Source organism: Eutrigla gurnardus (genome assembly GCF_963514095.1).
Source record: "Eutrigla gurnardus genome assembly, chromosome: 1".
In the NCBI taxonomy this organism is placed as follows: Eukaryota; Metazoa; Chordata; class Actinopteri; order Perciformes; family Triglidae; genus Eutrigla; species Eutrigla gurnardus.
Genome location: NC_139915.1, coordinates 8,463,773 through 8,479,061, shown reverse-complemented (window position 1 = coordinate 8,479,061; position 15,289 = coordinate 8,463,773). Strand labels below are relative to the sequence as shown.

The window sequence follows — 15,289 nt, the reverse complement described above, 5'->3', positions numbered from 1 at the left end:
GTGTGTGTGTGTGTGTGTGTGTGTGTGTGTGTGTGTGTGTGTGTGTGTGTGTGTGTGTGTGTGTGTGTGTGTGTGTGGGATGGGGGGGATCAAGAGCTGTTTTTACATAAAGGTATGGCTGTTTGTATCAGATGTTATGTTGTGGATGAGACAGAATCACTCAGTATTCCCTTCAATACACTTTTGTGAAATGTCAACTCATAAATCCCCCCTCCTGCTCGGCTTGTCTCCCTTCCCTTTGCTGCATGGTGATGCAGTGAGCCACCACTCTCCTTTTGTATCGTTCTGCACCTTTTTTTTTAGCACTGAACATTTGGAACTGCAGTTCAGAGAAGTCACGCTTTCCTGCTGGATATGTAGTCGCTTGTTTACGCTTTAAGTTAGGATCGTGTAAACATGTTTATCGTTATCTGCACCCGTGTATGTATTTATGAAACAGCTTGCTTATGGATTGCACGGCAGTGTTCACTCTATGGTTTTATGGCACGCTTGTGCCCAGTATTTCACTGCTTCTGTTGGAGAATAGATTTGTGTGTTTTCTCTGCTGTAGTAGATGGTGTGTGATGGCGATGGGATATGATGAAAAGGTTTTGGGGGAATAAAAGACGACAGTAGAAAAAAACCTGGCATGAAAGCATCATTTTGCAGTGTATTATCACAATAACGGTCACTCGCTCCAGTTTTTCAGCCTGAATGGGACAAAGACGTCACCGTATACATTTATATCTTGTCCTCATGCTCAGACAAATCTCCTCACTGTGGAAGCTCCACCTGACTAGATGGAAAAACAGGCCTTTGCTGCTAGATATTAATAGTAGTGCTGCTTGGTTTCTCCCCCATAACATTACACTATATGTGGATGACAAGTTTCCATAAAAATGAAAAAGTCTAAGATGCACTAAGGATCAGAAAGTCAGTTGCGGTTGATGATGTGTTTGAGGGACAAATGGATGGCAGTACTGAGTACCAGTGGCAGGTAACTAATCCTGGTGAGACAGACACGTTAACGACACTCTGCAGCAGCAGCTTCTCTGTAAATAGTGAGGGAAACTAAATGAAATAGAACCCAATGAGTGATTGGAGCGTAACCTGACATGGTGGATAAATTCAATTTTATTTATAGTGTCATATGACAACAGAAGTCATCTCAGGACACTTAACACATTGAGCAGGACTAGAATACGCTCATGATTTTCACCCAGGGGCAAGCGTTACAGCGGCAGTAGCGAGAAAATACTGCCTTAAAGGTGCCATATTATACTGATTTTCATCAATTCCACACAGCTGTCAGGAGGTCCAACAACACTGTATTTGATATGCATTGCCCCAAACCCATCCATGGTCCTGAATTTCAGCTGTCTAAAAGCCTACTTGGAGAGCCACGGAGACGATGCCGCTTATGCTAGCGGTAGCATGCGCCAATGTTTACAGTGTATGTATCACTATGGCTCGCCTATATGTCTCAGGTGAAGTTGCTGGGTCCCGTATGGTTGGGACAGATCCTTTTACGAGGGTCAGTGTCGAGGCAAAGCCAGCTTTGTACTGACCCTCATTACTGTAGCGGTCCGATGTGAAGTGTTTAGCACACGCATACAAGCTAACACGAACCGTGGCCGGCACATTGTCATTAAAAATGAAACGCAACCACTGTCTCTTCTGTTCTTCTGTAGCTGGGACAGAATATAAGCACTTATGTTGATTTGTACAACCAACAACACAGCAATCTGCGTGTCTAGCTCTGAGCGACGATATTGTGAAACACTGCTAGCTCACTGCTATCTCACAGGACACACCGAACTTCACCTCGGTGATGAACGCCCCCTCTCGGATGTCTTCTATCATCGTGCAGAGGAATTTTGGCCGATACAAATTACTCCATTAGTTACATAACGATGGGAGCTGAATCTGAACAGCCCATAGGAGTGCCGTTCTACCAGTGGGTGGACTGCAGAGACCATGCAGGAGTCGCTTGTTTTCCTCATTCTGGGAGTTGACAGGCTCAGGGAGGACCAGTTTATAGGTGTAGAGACCAGAGAAAACCTGTTTTTCATAATATGGGACCTTTAATCTTTAATCGAAGAAATCTCGTGCAGCCCAGGCCCTTGGGTTCCAACTGCATTTGGTGAAATAAATAAATACATAAATGATACGACCGGCCTTCTGATAAATGATTTAGAATCGCTCTTGTTTTATTAAAGCATTAAAGTACAGCGTGAGGAAAAAAAGGAGCTCAATTTGACTATGCTGCAATATGTCAGGCTGTGTGTAGGAATTTTTGTTCAACTGTAAATCTTGTCATTGCTTTGTCCAAAATACATTTACTGTGGACAACAACAAATGAAGGCCACTTGTCTGTTTCTTTGCTGTAAATGCAGGAGGTGGGACAGGGTTGGGAGTGAATAACTATTTATTGCTCTTACTTTGTACAAATGTTGTTTTTTAGGTGGGATGCTGATTGATGATGTTTGTATAATGTTATGATGTAGGTTTTTATACTCCTATATTAAATTGTTATTCATTTATTGTTCCACCAACCTGCCCAGCAGAGACTACAGTAGGAAAATAGCAAGTTTGCCTGGTGCATGCATCTCTCCCTGTTTTATAGAAGGTTCATGTTTTATTGTGCACTGTCCCTGTTTAAATAAATACAATACAATACAATTATTCTATCCCGTGATGGTAACATGCGTCTACTTAAAGTAATGAATGGCCCCATCTAACTGCAATCAATAAAGCCTGGTGAGCTGGCTAAGAGAGAGTGCTGAGCCCTACACTTTGTGGTTCCCGGCCTGGTTATAGTGCTTCCATAGATTTACAGGTTTTTTTTGTTTACGGTTGTCAGAGGTGTTCATTGGAAGATAAACTTTATGTGGTTTTGTTGTAACTTAAACCATCAGCTAAAAAGAAGTACAGAAACACATGGCTCGATTACGGGGAGTATGAATAATGACTCGTTTCTTTGTGTTTTGTTTTCTCCCTTGGCGTTGCTTCCCCTCCATCCTCCTTCCTCCATCTGTCTTCAGCCACAACCTGAGGGCTACGTCGTTTCGGCACCCTGTCACCAGGCAGATATCCCCCGAAAACACAGAATACACGCTACAAGACAGGTGAGGTGTTTTTGTCTCCTGTGAATGATGCATATACTGCATGCTTAAATGTAAAGATAGGTGAGTTCAAGGTGACACGGAGTCCAGAAATAGACTGTGTGAAGTAGCCTGTCACTCCCATTGATGAAGAGTCTCACCAGGGGCTTTTGTGTAAAGCAAAAAAAACAGTTTGAGTTAAGTGTTCATCAGGAAAATGAGCTGCGGTCATAGAAGACTAAAGGGCGGGCGTTGTGATATATTTTTTACCAGATTGAATGTATTCATCACCATCATGGCATTCATTACTGACTAACTTCTCAGTGATTTTTGGTCCCAGGGACTCTTAAGTATTATTCTTCAAATGATTGCCTCAGGGGTTATGGTAATGGCGTGGCAGACACTCACGCATGCTTTTGACAGTGTTAATATCTGGATTCATGAATTTGTCTCATCAATCTCACCGGCAGTTTTTTTTTTTTTTTTCATTCTTGTTCTGGTGCATTTGGGGCATTTTTCTCAGTGTAGTCATAAAAATGGAAATCTGTCTGTGCTTCTAACCACACTGTATATTTAATGTCAACAAATCACTGAACGTTCGAGAACTTTTTATTTTATTATATATATTTCTATTGGTTTGCACCTTTTGTGTAGGTTTCACTGTCATGGCATGGCAGTTGGATTTATGGTCATTGTTTCATGTCATTTTGTCAATGTCATCCTGCAAAGCCACCACAGCTGTACGGCCGGTTCCCAGCTCAATACAAGGCAGCAGGTGTCTGATCGCATTTAAGCCCGGCTCGTGTCAGATGATCATGCGTAGTGCAGATTCCCCTTTAGGCTCCTTTAGAGACAAGCATGTGACCTCGACGTTCCCACTCATTAAAAGAGGCTGAATTAAAGCATTGCAAAAATGATTGTAGGTTATAGGTCCACTGTCATTCATTTGCATGGATTTGTATACCATTGAATAGCATCAGCTTCATGCCCCTCTCAAAACAAGGTCGACATACAGGAAAGACAATGTTAGGAAAGCTAGTCTCAGCGTTTACAGTAAGCATGATAAAATCCTCTGTAGGTAACTTTTATTTTCATTATTAAAGGGATTCTCCCAACGTATTTACACATACAGTCTGTATGAACAAACTGAAGGAGGATCAGTATATATCCACCTTAACAGTTTAGTAATACTCATTGTTAGAAGCTAGCAATAAACACATCTCATAATGGAAAATAATTATTTTTCTTTTTTAAATCAGTGTAGGATCACAGTTACTAACCGTGTTCATCAGAGAAAGTGATGAGTGTGAAAGATCAATTGATGCCACATCAGTACATGTGAACATTTGAAGTCAAACACCAGCTTTAAACACTGGTTATTTACTGTGTGTTGCGGTATTTCACGAGGTGCCTTATCCATTTCTATGATAAATCTTCAAGCAGTTTTCAGTAATAGAATTATCTTTGGGGATTGCTCTAGTTTCAGGCCGGTCTTAAGCTGAGACTACGTTAAGTTATGTGGAAGAGGGGAGATGTGGAAAGGGCAGATGTAGGTCAACTTAGTAACACTGTAAGTTATGCAAAGTGTGACTTTGTATTGGCTGTTTTAAGTCCAGCATCTAGTCCGGACCACTCTGTGCCGCACTGCACACACACTGCTTACTGCTGCGTGACGCTTTTTCTTCTATCTACTTAGAGACATATTGTTGTGCCTCTCTCTTGCTCCCTCCTTTTCATAATGTTGTTGCAGACTTTACCGTGGAGGGTGACGGCTGGGGTTCAGTCCTGGTATTGGATGTATGCGACACATTGTGTGTGACCTCACTGGGGCTGAAAAAGGCTGCTTCTGTTCACTGTCATGGTGATGTTATGGGCTGCATTGTGCCTACAATGCTATCTGAAAAGGAAAGTCGGTTTCTTTTCATGAATCATTGACTGCCTTTCCAAATAAGGGGAACCTCGGTGTTCCCTGGGGACGCGTATCCGATTGAGGACGGAACAGGATGAAAGAGCTTCAGGAGGCCCTTCCACATGTCGGGGACGGGGAGGCTTTGACTTTGTTATAGATCATCCCACAATGATCAATTCGTCAACTCTCCACATGTGCACCCCACTGCCTTTACAGGATAATAAAAAAAAGTCAAATATGCCCTCATTTCCATCACACGGTAGCAGGAGGAGAAGTAAGTGATGGAGCTTAGTGTCTTTCCCCCTTCGACACTATGTGATGTGAAATATGGCTCCTCTTCACCGCGTGCCACAACAAATCTCCGGGAGAACTGTTCCACTGACAGTGGTGGTAAACGCTATGAAAGCTTCACATAAAACAGGAGAGCCCCATTGATGCAACAAACATCCTGTAAAAACGCTGGCTGCAGTCGAGGCTGTGAGTGCAGATACTGTACGTTTTGTTCCACTGTGACCTCTTTCATTTCCCCCTTGTTCTACCAGCCTTTCTTTTTTTTTTTTTTTTTTTTTTTTGTTGCTTTAGTCACCACCATACATCTCTAGCTTATCGTCTTTTGCTTCAGTGTAGTGCAGCAACGCTATGCAGGAAAAAACAACAGGGTTAGTGCTGCTTTTAACCCCTTTGCGGAACAATGCAGAGACGGGTCTCACTTTGTTTCCTGTTGGAGGTTCAGGATGTAGGCCCTGCCCAGGACTGGACAGATGCATGTCAGTTATACTGGATGACTGTAGATGAGTTTTGATAATGTTCAAGAGGTTTCTTCATCCTCTACCTTCTCTAAACGTGTTGTATGTTACTTATTTTCCCATGAGGGAGAATATGAACAGAGATTAAAGGAGAATTGATTGTAACTTGGTTAATCATTGGTGCCCAACCTAGTGGAAACTGACATCACGGAAATAGCCTCCTGGTGTTTTCACCTCTGGAGTTTACTAAGAATAGTGTATCTGAATTTGTCATAATCTGTGGATGATTTCAGGGGCATGACAGTGAGTTCCTTCTAATCCAGTGGTCTGCCCAGTCTTCTGATACAAACCCAACAGAGCTCCCTTTAAAATGCGATGGACGTAATGGAGGGCTGCAGGATTTGTGGAGAAAAAAAGGTTACTTAATCGACAGAGACTAAAACTCCGAAGCGCTTTTTCTTTCTGGGACCTTGTTAAGTCAAATTGATCCTTGTTGTCTGCAGTGTTCCCATTACCTATGATGCATCTCTGTTTGAGCACGCGGGGCAAATCAAAAAGCCGCAGCAGCTGGAAGAAAAAAAAAAGAAGTCCTTGAAATTGTGGGAGTGAATACTGCGAGATAACTGCTAGTTTACCTTTTGGATGACATTTCACTGCTGCATTTGCCATTGCAGAGAACCACTTAAAATACACTATGCTATGGTTGGATGAGGATCAAAAGACCCTGTTAAAATCTTTCTAATAATGGGGTCTGCAATATAAAAAAATTGCATTCGACATCAGGTTCTCACTAAAAGTGAATGGGCTGTGTCGTATCTATGCTTGAACGCAAAGCTTCTGTTCTTGTTCTGTGGTTTTGGACTTGTTATCTGCATGTGTGTACGATGTGTGCTTCGGCGTGTGTTTGGCAAGCAAAGATTCCACTGTTAACACAGATATAGCTATTGGCTATAACCGGTTGGCGTGGCTGTGTCAGGAAATAGTCATATCCTTGATATGTGAAAGCTCAGCACAGGGCTCGGCTCTGTTTCCATGTGAGTTTGTTCATGGAATTAAGGAGGAATATCATAAGCCGATGCTTCTCGTCCCCTCTGTGGTGCTGATTAACTTCTACGCTGTCTGGTCAATTGTAGGTTAGAAGCCCGTATGTCCAAGTCAGCGGCCAATCAGAGATCCCCGAGCATGGTCACGGAGTCCTCCAAGGCTGTGACTTCAACAGCAGCAGATGCCACCTCTGGGTCAAAGGTGAGTTTCAGTGTTTGTCTTCACTGAGAGCCCATGTTCAGTGGTTTTACTTGTGTCAACTTTAAAAATTGCTTACAGAGAAAAATACTCGTAAAACAGAATCAAAATGGATTTTCAGGCTCTGTTTATTTAATGTAACTGACCAATATCTCTTTTGGTGGGAGCGAATTGCTTTACAAGCTCTCTTGATGACGTTTAATGCTCGTGTTGATAAATGGATTTAATCAACTCCAGAAGACTTTATCTCATTCTGATTAACAACCTCAGAGAGCAATACTTTTTTTTTTAAAGCGTAATAAAACTCACATCCTCTGAGACTGCTATGGGGTGTGTTTTGCAGAATGCATCTTGGTGATGGACTTACTGTTGTTTCCACAGCGATCATGGAATGTTTTGCTGCGAACGTGTTTTGTTAGTGAACATTGGACACACCTCAGAAACACAGGACTGTAATGAAATCACAGATACGTCTGAAATGTTACTCCTGGAAGCCTCGGGAAACAGTGGAACTTTTCTCAAACTTTCAATGCAATTTAATGTTAGGGACACCTTTTGTTCTGAGGGAAGTGAATCGTGAAAATGTATTACTTAATTAAAGAGATAAAATGATCCATTAGTCAATATAAGTAAAATAAAAGTATATAAAAGCAGAGCAACAATTCTCATCCTTGATTCATCTTTTACATTGTCTATTAAGTAAAAATGCCATCATTTGTTGGTTCTAGTCCCCTCAAATGTGAACCTTGTTGTAACCTTGTTGTGGTGTTTTTCATTTCACATTTTTGGGTATGCCTATATGTCTCCTCAACATTTTTTGTATTCTTTTAGCCGGCAGGTCAACCCGACAGCCTGTGGTATTTCTGTAGAAAAGCCATGTCTAAAAATATGCCTGATTATAAATGGATGTCCAGGAATAGTCAGTTGGTATTTCTACTTTTCCTAATGGGAGTTAGAAGAAGGAAGTTCCAGGAAAGTTCTTATTTCCTCCCAAGTAACATTAGCATTTTGCAGTGTTCTGTGCTCCATGGAGGGCAAATGCCACTTCTTAAATGTCTGCTTCAAAAGCTAAGGCAAATTCCTAGTTTAAACTGATTTGGACTTTTTATCAAAAGGAAAATTTGCAGATTAGCAACCTTATCTCTCCCTATCCGAGTTACGTTATGTTGATGACGCTCCTGGGAAGAGAAAGAACTATAGAGTGTTACTCTCAAGCTAAAATTGCATACAAAAATATGAATGCATGAAGGCACAGCCAAGCACGTACCAGACAGAGATTTAAAATGGTGAATTTCTTTCTTCAGTGGACTACATTTACCATCCGCACCGATTGGACATCCACATAAAAGTGGTGAATTTTCCCTTTAACAATATCAGGGAAACTCCTGGTAAAACAATTTAATTTGGCTCCACATTTGTAGTCACCCACCCCCCTAAAATGGGTTCAAATCCTCCTAAGGGGGTCCATCCCTACGTTTTGAAAACCTCTAGTATCCACAATAGTACTCTCTATGAATTACTGAATGTTACCTGTAGTGTGAATGTATGAATGGGTGAATGTCAGTCATTGCTGTAAAGCGCTTTGGACAAAAGTGCTGTATAAATGAGGCCATTTACCATTTTATTTGACCATTTACCTCAGGTAAGCAAAGTAAATTAGCTTAAAATTCTTCAGCAACATATAATCAAGTGGTTTGTTCTTTCTTTGCTTTCTGCAGGGCCCCAGAGGCACAGGGAAAGTACACAGCTTTGGCAAGAGGGATCATGCTATTAAAAGAAACCTCAACATCCCAGTGGTGGTGAGAGGCTGGCTCTATAAACAGGTGAGCTTGGCTTCCTCTGCTCTTCTGGGGAGTCTGGAAGAAAGACCTCACCTGTCCCATTCGGAGCACATTAAAGATTTTGGTATAAAATGTCATGTTGTAGGAACTGTGTCATAATCAAGTGAGGCTGCAGCTCTGCCTCAAATGCTGCATGTAAAAAATAAACCTAAATTACATTATTTCTCTAATGATATATAGAAAGCCTTCTCTCCCCCATTTGTCATTTCTAATGTGCTGCAGTCCCTAATTATTCTTTTTCTAATTAAAAAGTGGATTAACCGTGTCCCTGCGAGGAGGATTTCTAAATACACTGTGTGTTGCGTTTCCCCCTTCACCTCCAGGACAGCTCTGGAATGCGACTCTGGAAAAGGAAGTGGTTTGTTTTGTCCGACTACTGCTTGTTTTACTACAAAGGTAAGTCCGTGAAAAAAAACGGTCACACGAACACGAGACAGAAGATTCACGTCTTGATTAATGACGGCCTATTATTAGACGTGTCATGCGCTCTCTCTCTCACTGCCGTGTTTCCTCTTCCTGTCACTTCTCCTTCCTTATTAACTTGAGTGTTTTATTATTGGAAGGAATCTGTGCTTGTGTTGCCAGAGCATCTACCTCCTCTCCTCCATTACTCATCCTGAATAATAGATAAGCCACATGCCATCTCGTGCCACATGCAGCCACATGGCCTGGACCAGACGAGAGTTACCTATGAATTATGCCTCGCTAATTTTCCCGCTATAAATCTGCAGTCACTCTCAAACAGAATTAGAGTTCTCTGTTTTGGATGTTTTAATATTGTGCGTGCGTTTTGTGTTCCTGTTTCTCAGACAGCCGAGAGGAGACGGTGCTCGGTAGCATCCCTCTGCCCAGTTATGTCATCGCACCAGTCGAGCCCGATGACCACATAAACCGCAAACACGCTTTTAAGGTAACACCGAAGTTGGCATCGAATGAGATTTATGGCACAAAATATCTTATCTTAATCATGGCTACATCACTGTTGGTAGCAAGAAGCAAAATATGGAATCAGATCATAGTTTTGTTTAGTCTGAATTGATTATATATTTCTTATTTTCTCAATCATCTTATTAATCTTATTCATGACACAGTAAGTAAATGTGAGACGGTGATGGGTTTGAGAAGTGAAAGGTTTTCGTAGAATAACAAATACTCAATGTGAGGTAGGAAAAAAAGTATTATTTTGCTATTGGTGCCGAATCTAAGAAGATTTCTTTATGAATTCCGGTTGTGTGGAGTCTGATGCCCTTCTGGTCACAGGTCTTTTGTATTTAACAGTTTAAAGGTGGGTGTTACAGTACAGCCCCTTATGTAGTCCGTGCAGGTCTGATCTGCTTTTATTAACCTGTTGTGAGAACATTTCCCACCGTGTTTCGGTCGCCCTGCCAGGGCGTGCATAGTGCAAGAGCTTTGTTCTTCCACTGACCCTGAAGGCCACATAGCTGCCTTGTTATACTGTACCCAATACAGTTGGTAACAATGCCATTTTTATGTAAAAAGTGCAACAAAACTTTACTTGGCATGCAGCAAAGTCTTCTCCTCTTCATCTGTGACCTCTATTAGAGGACAGCAAGGGGCTTCCTGTCCTTTGGTTTACAGCGAGAGAGTTAACATCGTCCAGCTCCTCCTGTTGTGGAAACAACCGAGCTCGTTGCAAAGAACAATCGTGCCTGAATGTTTGATGCACCGCTGCAGCTTCGGGGCATTCTGTTGCAATCCTTTCAGCTGCTTTGTGCTGTGGCTTTTGTTCTTGGATTCTCTGTGTATTTGTACGTCTGCGAGCGAGTCAGCGTGAGTTTGAACGTGTGGTCCTGCCTTTATAAATATATTACGTACAATGGAATTTGTATGATAATTGTCTTGCTGGGGCGATTAATTATACATTCAGCCTATTCACCATCTCCTCCCACCGCTTGCTGCAGAGCATGTGTAAGGCTAGGTGAAAAGCTCTGCTGTACCACCCTGTATTTAAGACCCCCTCCCCCAGCTCACTCATGCATTAAAGAGCAGGAGATTTCATTACGGGTATCGGAGTTGCTTTGTAAATTTCCCGTTACTGCTAAGTAAGCATGACGGCAGCTCAGCAGATGTCTGGTGGGGTTCAGCGGAGGGGTATTTCACACTGCTGGAGCGACCGACAGACAAAAAAGTTCGTAAATAATGAGAGGTGGTGACACAGATTATTCTCAAAATCCATTTAATTAGCAAATTAAAGGAGAAGATGTAAAAAAAAAGTAGTGTAAGTCAGTGCCACAATGTATCTGATGGTAAAGTGCCACTGTAACTCATTCTCACTTCTGAGATGACACGGCCGGAGCCATCTCTGTTCTTTCTGGTTGACTCAGCAACATCCGGTTGTTTTCTGTTGTTCTCTTATTTTTGCTCATCTCACTGTTTTTTCTCTCATTCCCTGTTGGTCAATTGCCTCCCATTGTGACCTGGTGTGTGTGCGCGGGCGGGCGGAGTGAGTACTGTTCTCTGCGGGCGGTCGTCCTGAATCACTGGCTTCCTGTCTTGCATGAATAGGTATTTGATTTCACTTAAGCCCCACATCAGTAGACCGCCATCCTGGGTTCATTTTCGTTTCATATCATGCTAGCGGCTGCTGAACGCACGTCTCATCATGCACACAGACATGATGACAGTCATCTATGGACAATGCCAGAGCACATATTGGTGGTTAGATTTAGTCAATAACTTTGCTGTGAATTATTTTGGGGAAAAAGATAACTTTTGTTTTTCACGTACAGTGCAGTCCATAATTATTTGGACAGTGACAGAGAGAAATTGAGCATCCGATGCAGGACTCTTTTTATAGGCCCCTAATTCTTTGACAATGACAAGGCTACACTGTCTATAGTACCCAAGAGAGAGAGAGAGCTCTTTAACCACAAAGTCATCATTTCGTTTCAAATCAAACGGACCACAGAGTGAGAAAAAGAACACGTATGGAATGTCCAGATATTTAGGAAGTTGCCATCACCATGGTTACTGATTTTGATCAATGCCATGTACGTTGTGTGTGTGCTTAGTGGCTCTGGTATTTGTCCATTCACGCTGCATATCTCACATTCTCATGGTCACTGGAGAAGTGGGACAACCGTCTCCGACATTTCACCCACACGTCCCTCTGATTTCGCTGCATTACTTTGTCTGTGTTCAGCCATTTGCCCCCCTGCTGTACGTACATTGATTTCCTCTTGTCTTACGATTTAGAAAATTCAATAAACTGTTAACTTGTTTCTCTACATCTGTTTTGAAGCAGGTCCCTCGTTGGGTGCTTTGCAGTGTTTGGCTTCTCACGTTCTCTGCCTAAAGGTTGCATACTCGTTTATACAGTCAGGATTCTAATCTTCCTAATGAGCGTGTTGAGGTAATGGGCTCAGTGAAGATCACGCTCTCTCCACGACGCCGTGTATACTCCAGCCCTGTGTTGCGGATGCTCATGTCATATTGTTGGCAGCTGGAATGAATTTAGTCATAATGAATGACGGGTACAACATACACTGCTCAAAAAGATTAAGGGAACACTTCATCATCACAGAATAACACTGAGTCAGTTAAACTTCAGGGATATCAATCTGTTCATTCAGGAAGCTCAAGTGATTGTCAATCAGTTCCCTGCTTTGGTGCAAATGAAAGTGACAGCAGGTTCCAGACTCCATGAGGGTGGCATGAGTCCTCTAGTGGGACCTGGTCTCACAGACCAGCACCCTTGGCACTCACCAGAGAACACCTGAACTGGCAGGTCCACCATCGGCAGCTCCACAGATGAGAGCAGGTGTGAAAGAGTCTGGAGGCGCCGTGGTGAATGAGATGAAGGCATTGATCCCATTGACTGGCCCTCCCCACTTCCCCCTGAGCTAAATCCAATTGAGCACCTATGGGACGTTATGTATCGGTGCATCCGACACCACCAAGTACCGCCACAGTCTGTCCAGGAGCCTTGATGCCCTGAGCCAGGTCTGAAAGGAGAACCCCCCCAGGACACCATCCGCCGACTCATCAGGAGCCCGGTTGTTGTCGGGGGTTCATTCAGGCAAGCGGGGGCCAAACACACTACTAGTCCCATTAGGAGCTGGATCAGCCTGCGATTTCCAGTTTTTAGTTTGATTTCCACTGACCGTTATGATGTGTGGTCATGTGACTAACGTGATGATCGATGGCCATAATTGCCTTTTTGTTGCTACTGTAAGTTCTCTGTGCTTCAGAAATTAAAAATAAAAACAAATTGAAAACGTAACCTGCTTTTTTTTTCTTTCCAGAAATGTTCACATTGTTTCTGCTGCAGCTCTTTGATCCCACCCTTTTCCTTGTTTTCAGTAAACTGCTGTAAACTTTGCCCTCACTGAGTTGACAGCCGTCACTCTCAGTAAACAAGGAAGCAAAGTTTTTCACTCATTAGCTTCACTTGCAGCTTTTTTTTCCCCCTTCTTCTTTCTGTCCTCGGCAAGAAGTTCTCATATCCATCATCTGTCTCTCTCTCTCTCTCTCTTTTGATAGGCGAGCCATACAGGAATGCGCTCCTACATTTACAATAAGAACTCTGTGATTGGCTCGCAGGCAGAACACTGCGGGATGCGGACATATTTCTTCAGTGCGGACACACAAGAGGACATGAATGGCTGGATCCGGGCCATGAACCAGGCCGCGCTGATGCAGCAGAGTCACACTATAAAGAGGTTGGTCTTGCTGTGCAGAGTAGGATTCATTACTCCTATTGGCTGGTCTTCTACTCGTGCCAACCTTCCCTAAAGTACAGCAGTGTGTGAACTGGATAGGTATTGAGATGATATAAAGGGAACCCTGGGTGTCACAGTATTCAATCAAACCGTTGATGGTTTTTTTTATACATCACTAGAGTGCATTACTGATTTTTCTCCTTTTTCTTGCCTTCGTGTTCCTTTTTATTGTAACAGTAGAAGCAGTCTTCCACAGCAGACTCCGTCCTTCTGTTCTGGGGCACTAAGATTGTGCTGCATCTGGGTCTGCTGTAGACGAGGCTTATTGCAGTTTTCTACAGCAGGAATCACAATTTACAAAGCAGATTTATGTGCGTTCCTTTGTTCCTGAAAATAGTCCCAGTCAACAGCAGAAAGAGTCTGCAATACAGCGCGATACTCTCTTCTGGATGCATTGCAATCTGCATTTAGCTGGGTACACTGCAGGGTTTGGATGGTCTGTGCGATAAGGCCATCTAGAGGCCAATGTAAGTCACTACTCCTGACCTTTTAGTTTTGGAAAGCCCTTTCCAAACGTTCCCCGTGACATTCTTAGTTGGGTCCCGTGGAATGAAACATTAATTATGAAATGAGTTGGGCTAATGAAGCAATAATAATTGCTAACAGCACATTTTTTTTTCTGTGTGAGGCGATCACTTCCCTGCATCTACCATGAGGACATGTACCTCAATCAGCCACTATAACAGTTTGAAAATTAGGTGGGGAAGGGATTAATCCATTTAAATGTGAAACCTTATAAATAACAACAACACATTAGAAAGAGTGGTGCACTACTCGGAGCTATTTCATGAAGTCGACGTGACTGTCATTTCTGTTTCCTGGGGATTCGCTCTGCATGCATTATCCAGAAAGGCTCTGCTCCCCTTCTTCCTTGTAAATGTTCAGAAGGAAAATGATTGTATAACTCCCTTTGGTGTCAGATCTTTTCTGAGAGAAACTCAGTTATGAATCTGAGCGTGTCTCAGCAAATGGATTGAGAAATTACCTTTGATGGTCACAAAAGGTTAATTTGAGTGCCCATTGTCTTTTCATCCACTGTTTAATGCCATGTAATACCCTTGTTTCAAGAATGGTTCTGCACCTCATTATAATGTGAGGTGAGTTGGATGACGGTTAAATGAATGAGTGTAGTGTGGTAGTTGAAGGATGAAGTACTTTCCTACTTCACTGCATACTGTAATTTATTTAAATCTGTTACAGGCAGGACTTACTTGTGTTAATGTATTTTATCATCCTGTCTCGAATTTAGAGAGATGGAGAATCCAAAGAAGGCTGTGCAGCAGGCTGTCCCACAGACGAACCATGTCCACATCAACCAGATCTCATGTCAGTCAGAAAGCCTTCGCAGGGCAGACAAAGAGGAATCGGCTAATGGCATCCAACTGGCCCATAGAGACCAGCTGACGTATGGATTAGAGCTCCAGGTGCAGCCCAGCCAGTCAGCCACAGAGGAAAGAGTAGAGCGACTGTCTCCGGTCTCTGGCGACGGGACGGCACACAAGAACGGACAGCAAACTGTAATCCAAGTGGCTCTGCCACCGGAACAGAATGGAAACCTCGTCTACCAGAGGGGCTTCGTGTCACGGCCAGACGCTGAACACAAACACGTGCAGCGGAAGAATACGCTGGCTCAGGTGGAGCAGTGGGTCAAAGTTCAGAAAGCGGACCCACCAAAGAGGTCAGTTTGAATCTGTAAGAGCTGCATGAATGATGATGGGGGGGAAAA

The 15,289-nt window shown here is 42.9% G+C and overlaps 1 protein-coding gene across 7 annotated transcripts in view; it reads left to right on the top strand.

Annotated features, from left to right (window-relative positions):
* Positions 1 to 15,289, top strand: part of plekha7b (pleckstrin homology domain containing, family A member 7b) — a 62,580-nt gene that overhangs the window by 27,261 nt on the left and 20,030 nt on the right. For 6 of the 7 annotated variants that reach the window (XM_084018532.1, XM_084018531.1, XM_084018530.1 and 3 more), the window contains exons 4-10: positions 3,024 to 3,107; positions 6,872 to 6,983; positions 8,699 to 8,803; positions 9,145 to 9,217; positions 9,631 to 9,731; positions 13,325 to 13,503; positions 14,813 to 15,241. In XM_084018532.1, coding sequence (XP_083874658.1) covers positions 3,024 to 3,107; positions 6,872 to 6,983; positions 8,699 to 8,803; positions 9,145 to 9,217; positions 9,631 to 9,731; positions 13,325 to 13,503; positions 14,813 to 15,241 — 1,083 coding nt within the window. The remainder of the gene's footprint in view (positions 1 to 3,023; positions 3,108 to 6,871; positions 6,984 to 8,698; positions 8,804 to 9,144; positions 9,218 to 9,630; positions 9,732 to 13,324; positions 13,504 to 14,812; positions 15,242 to 15,289) is intronic. The other variant, XM_084018533.1, reaches the window with a different exon arrangement.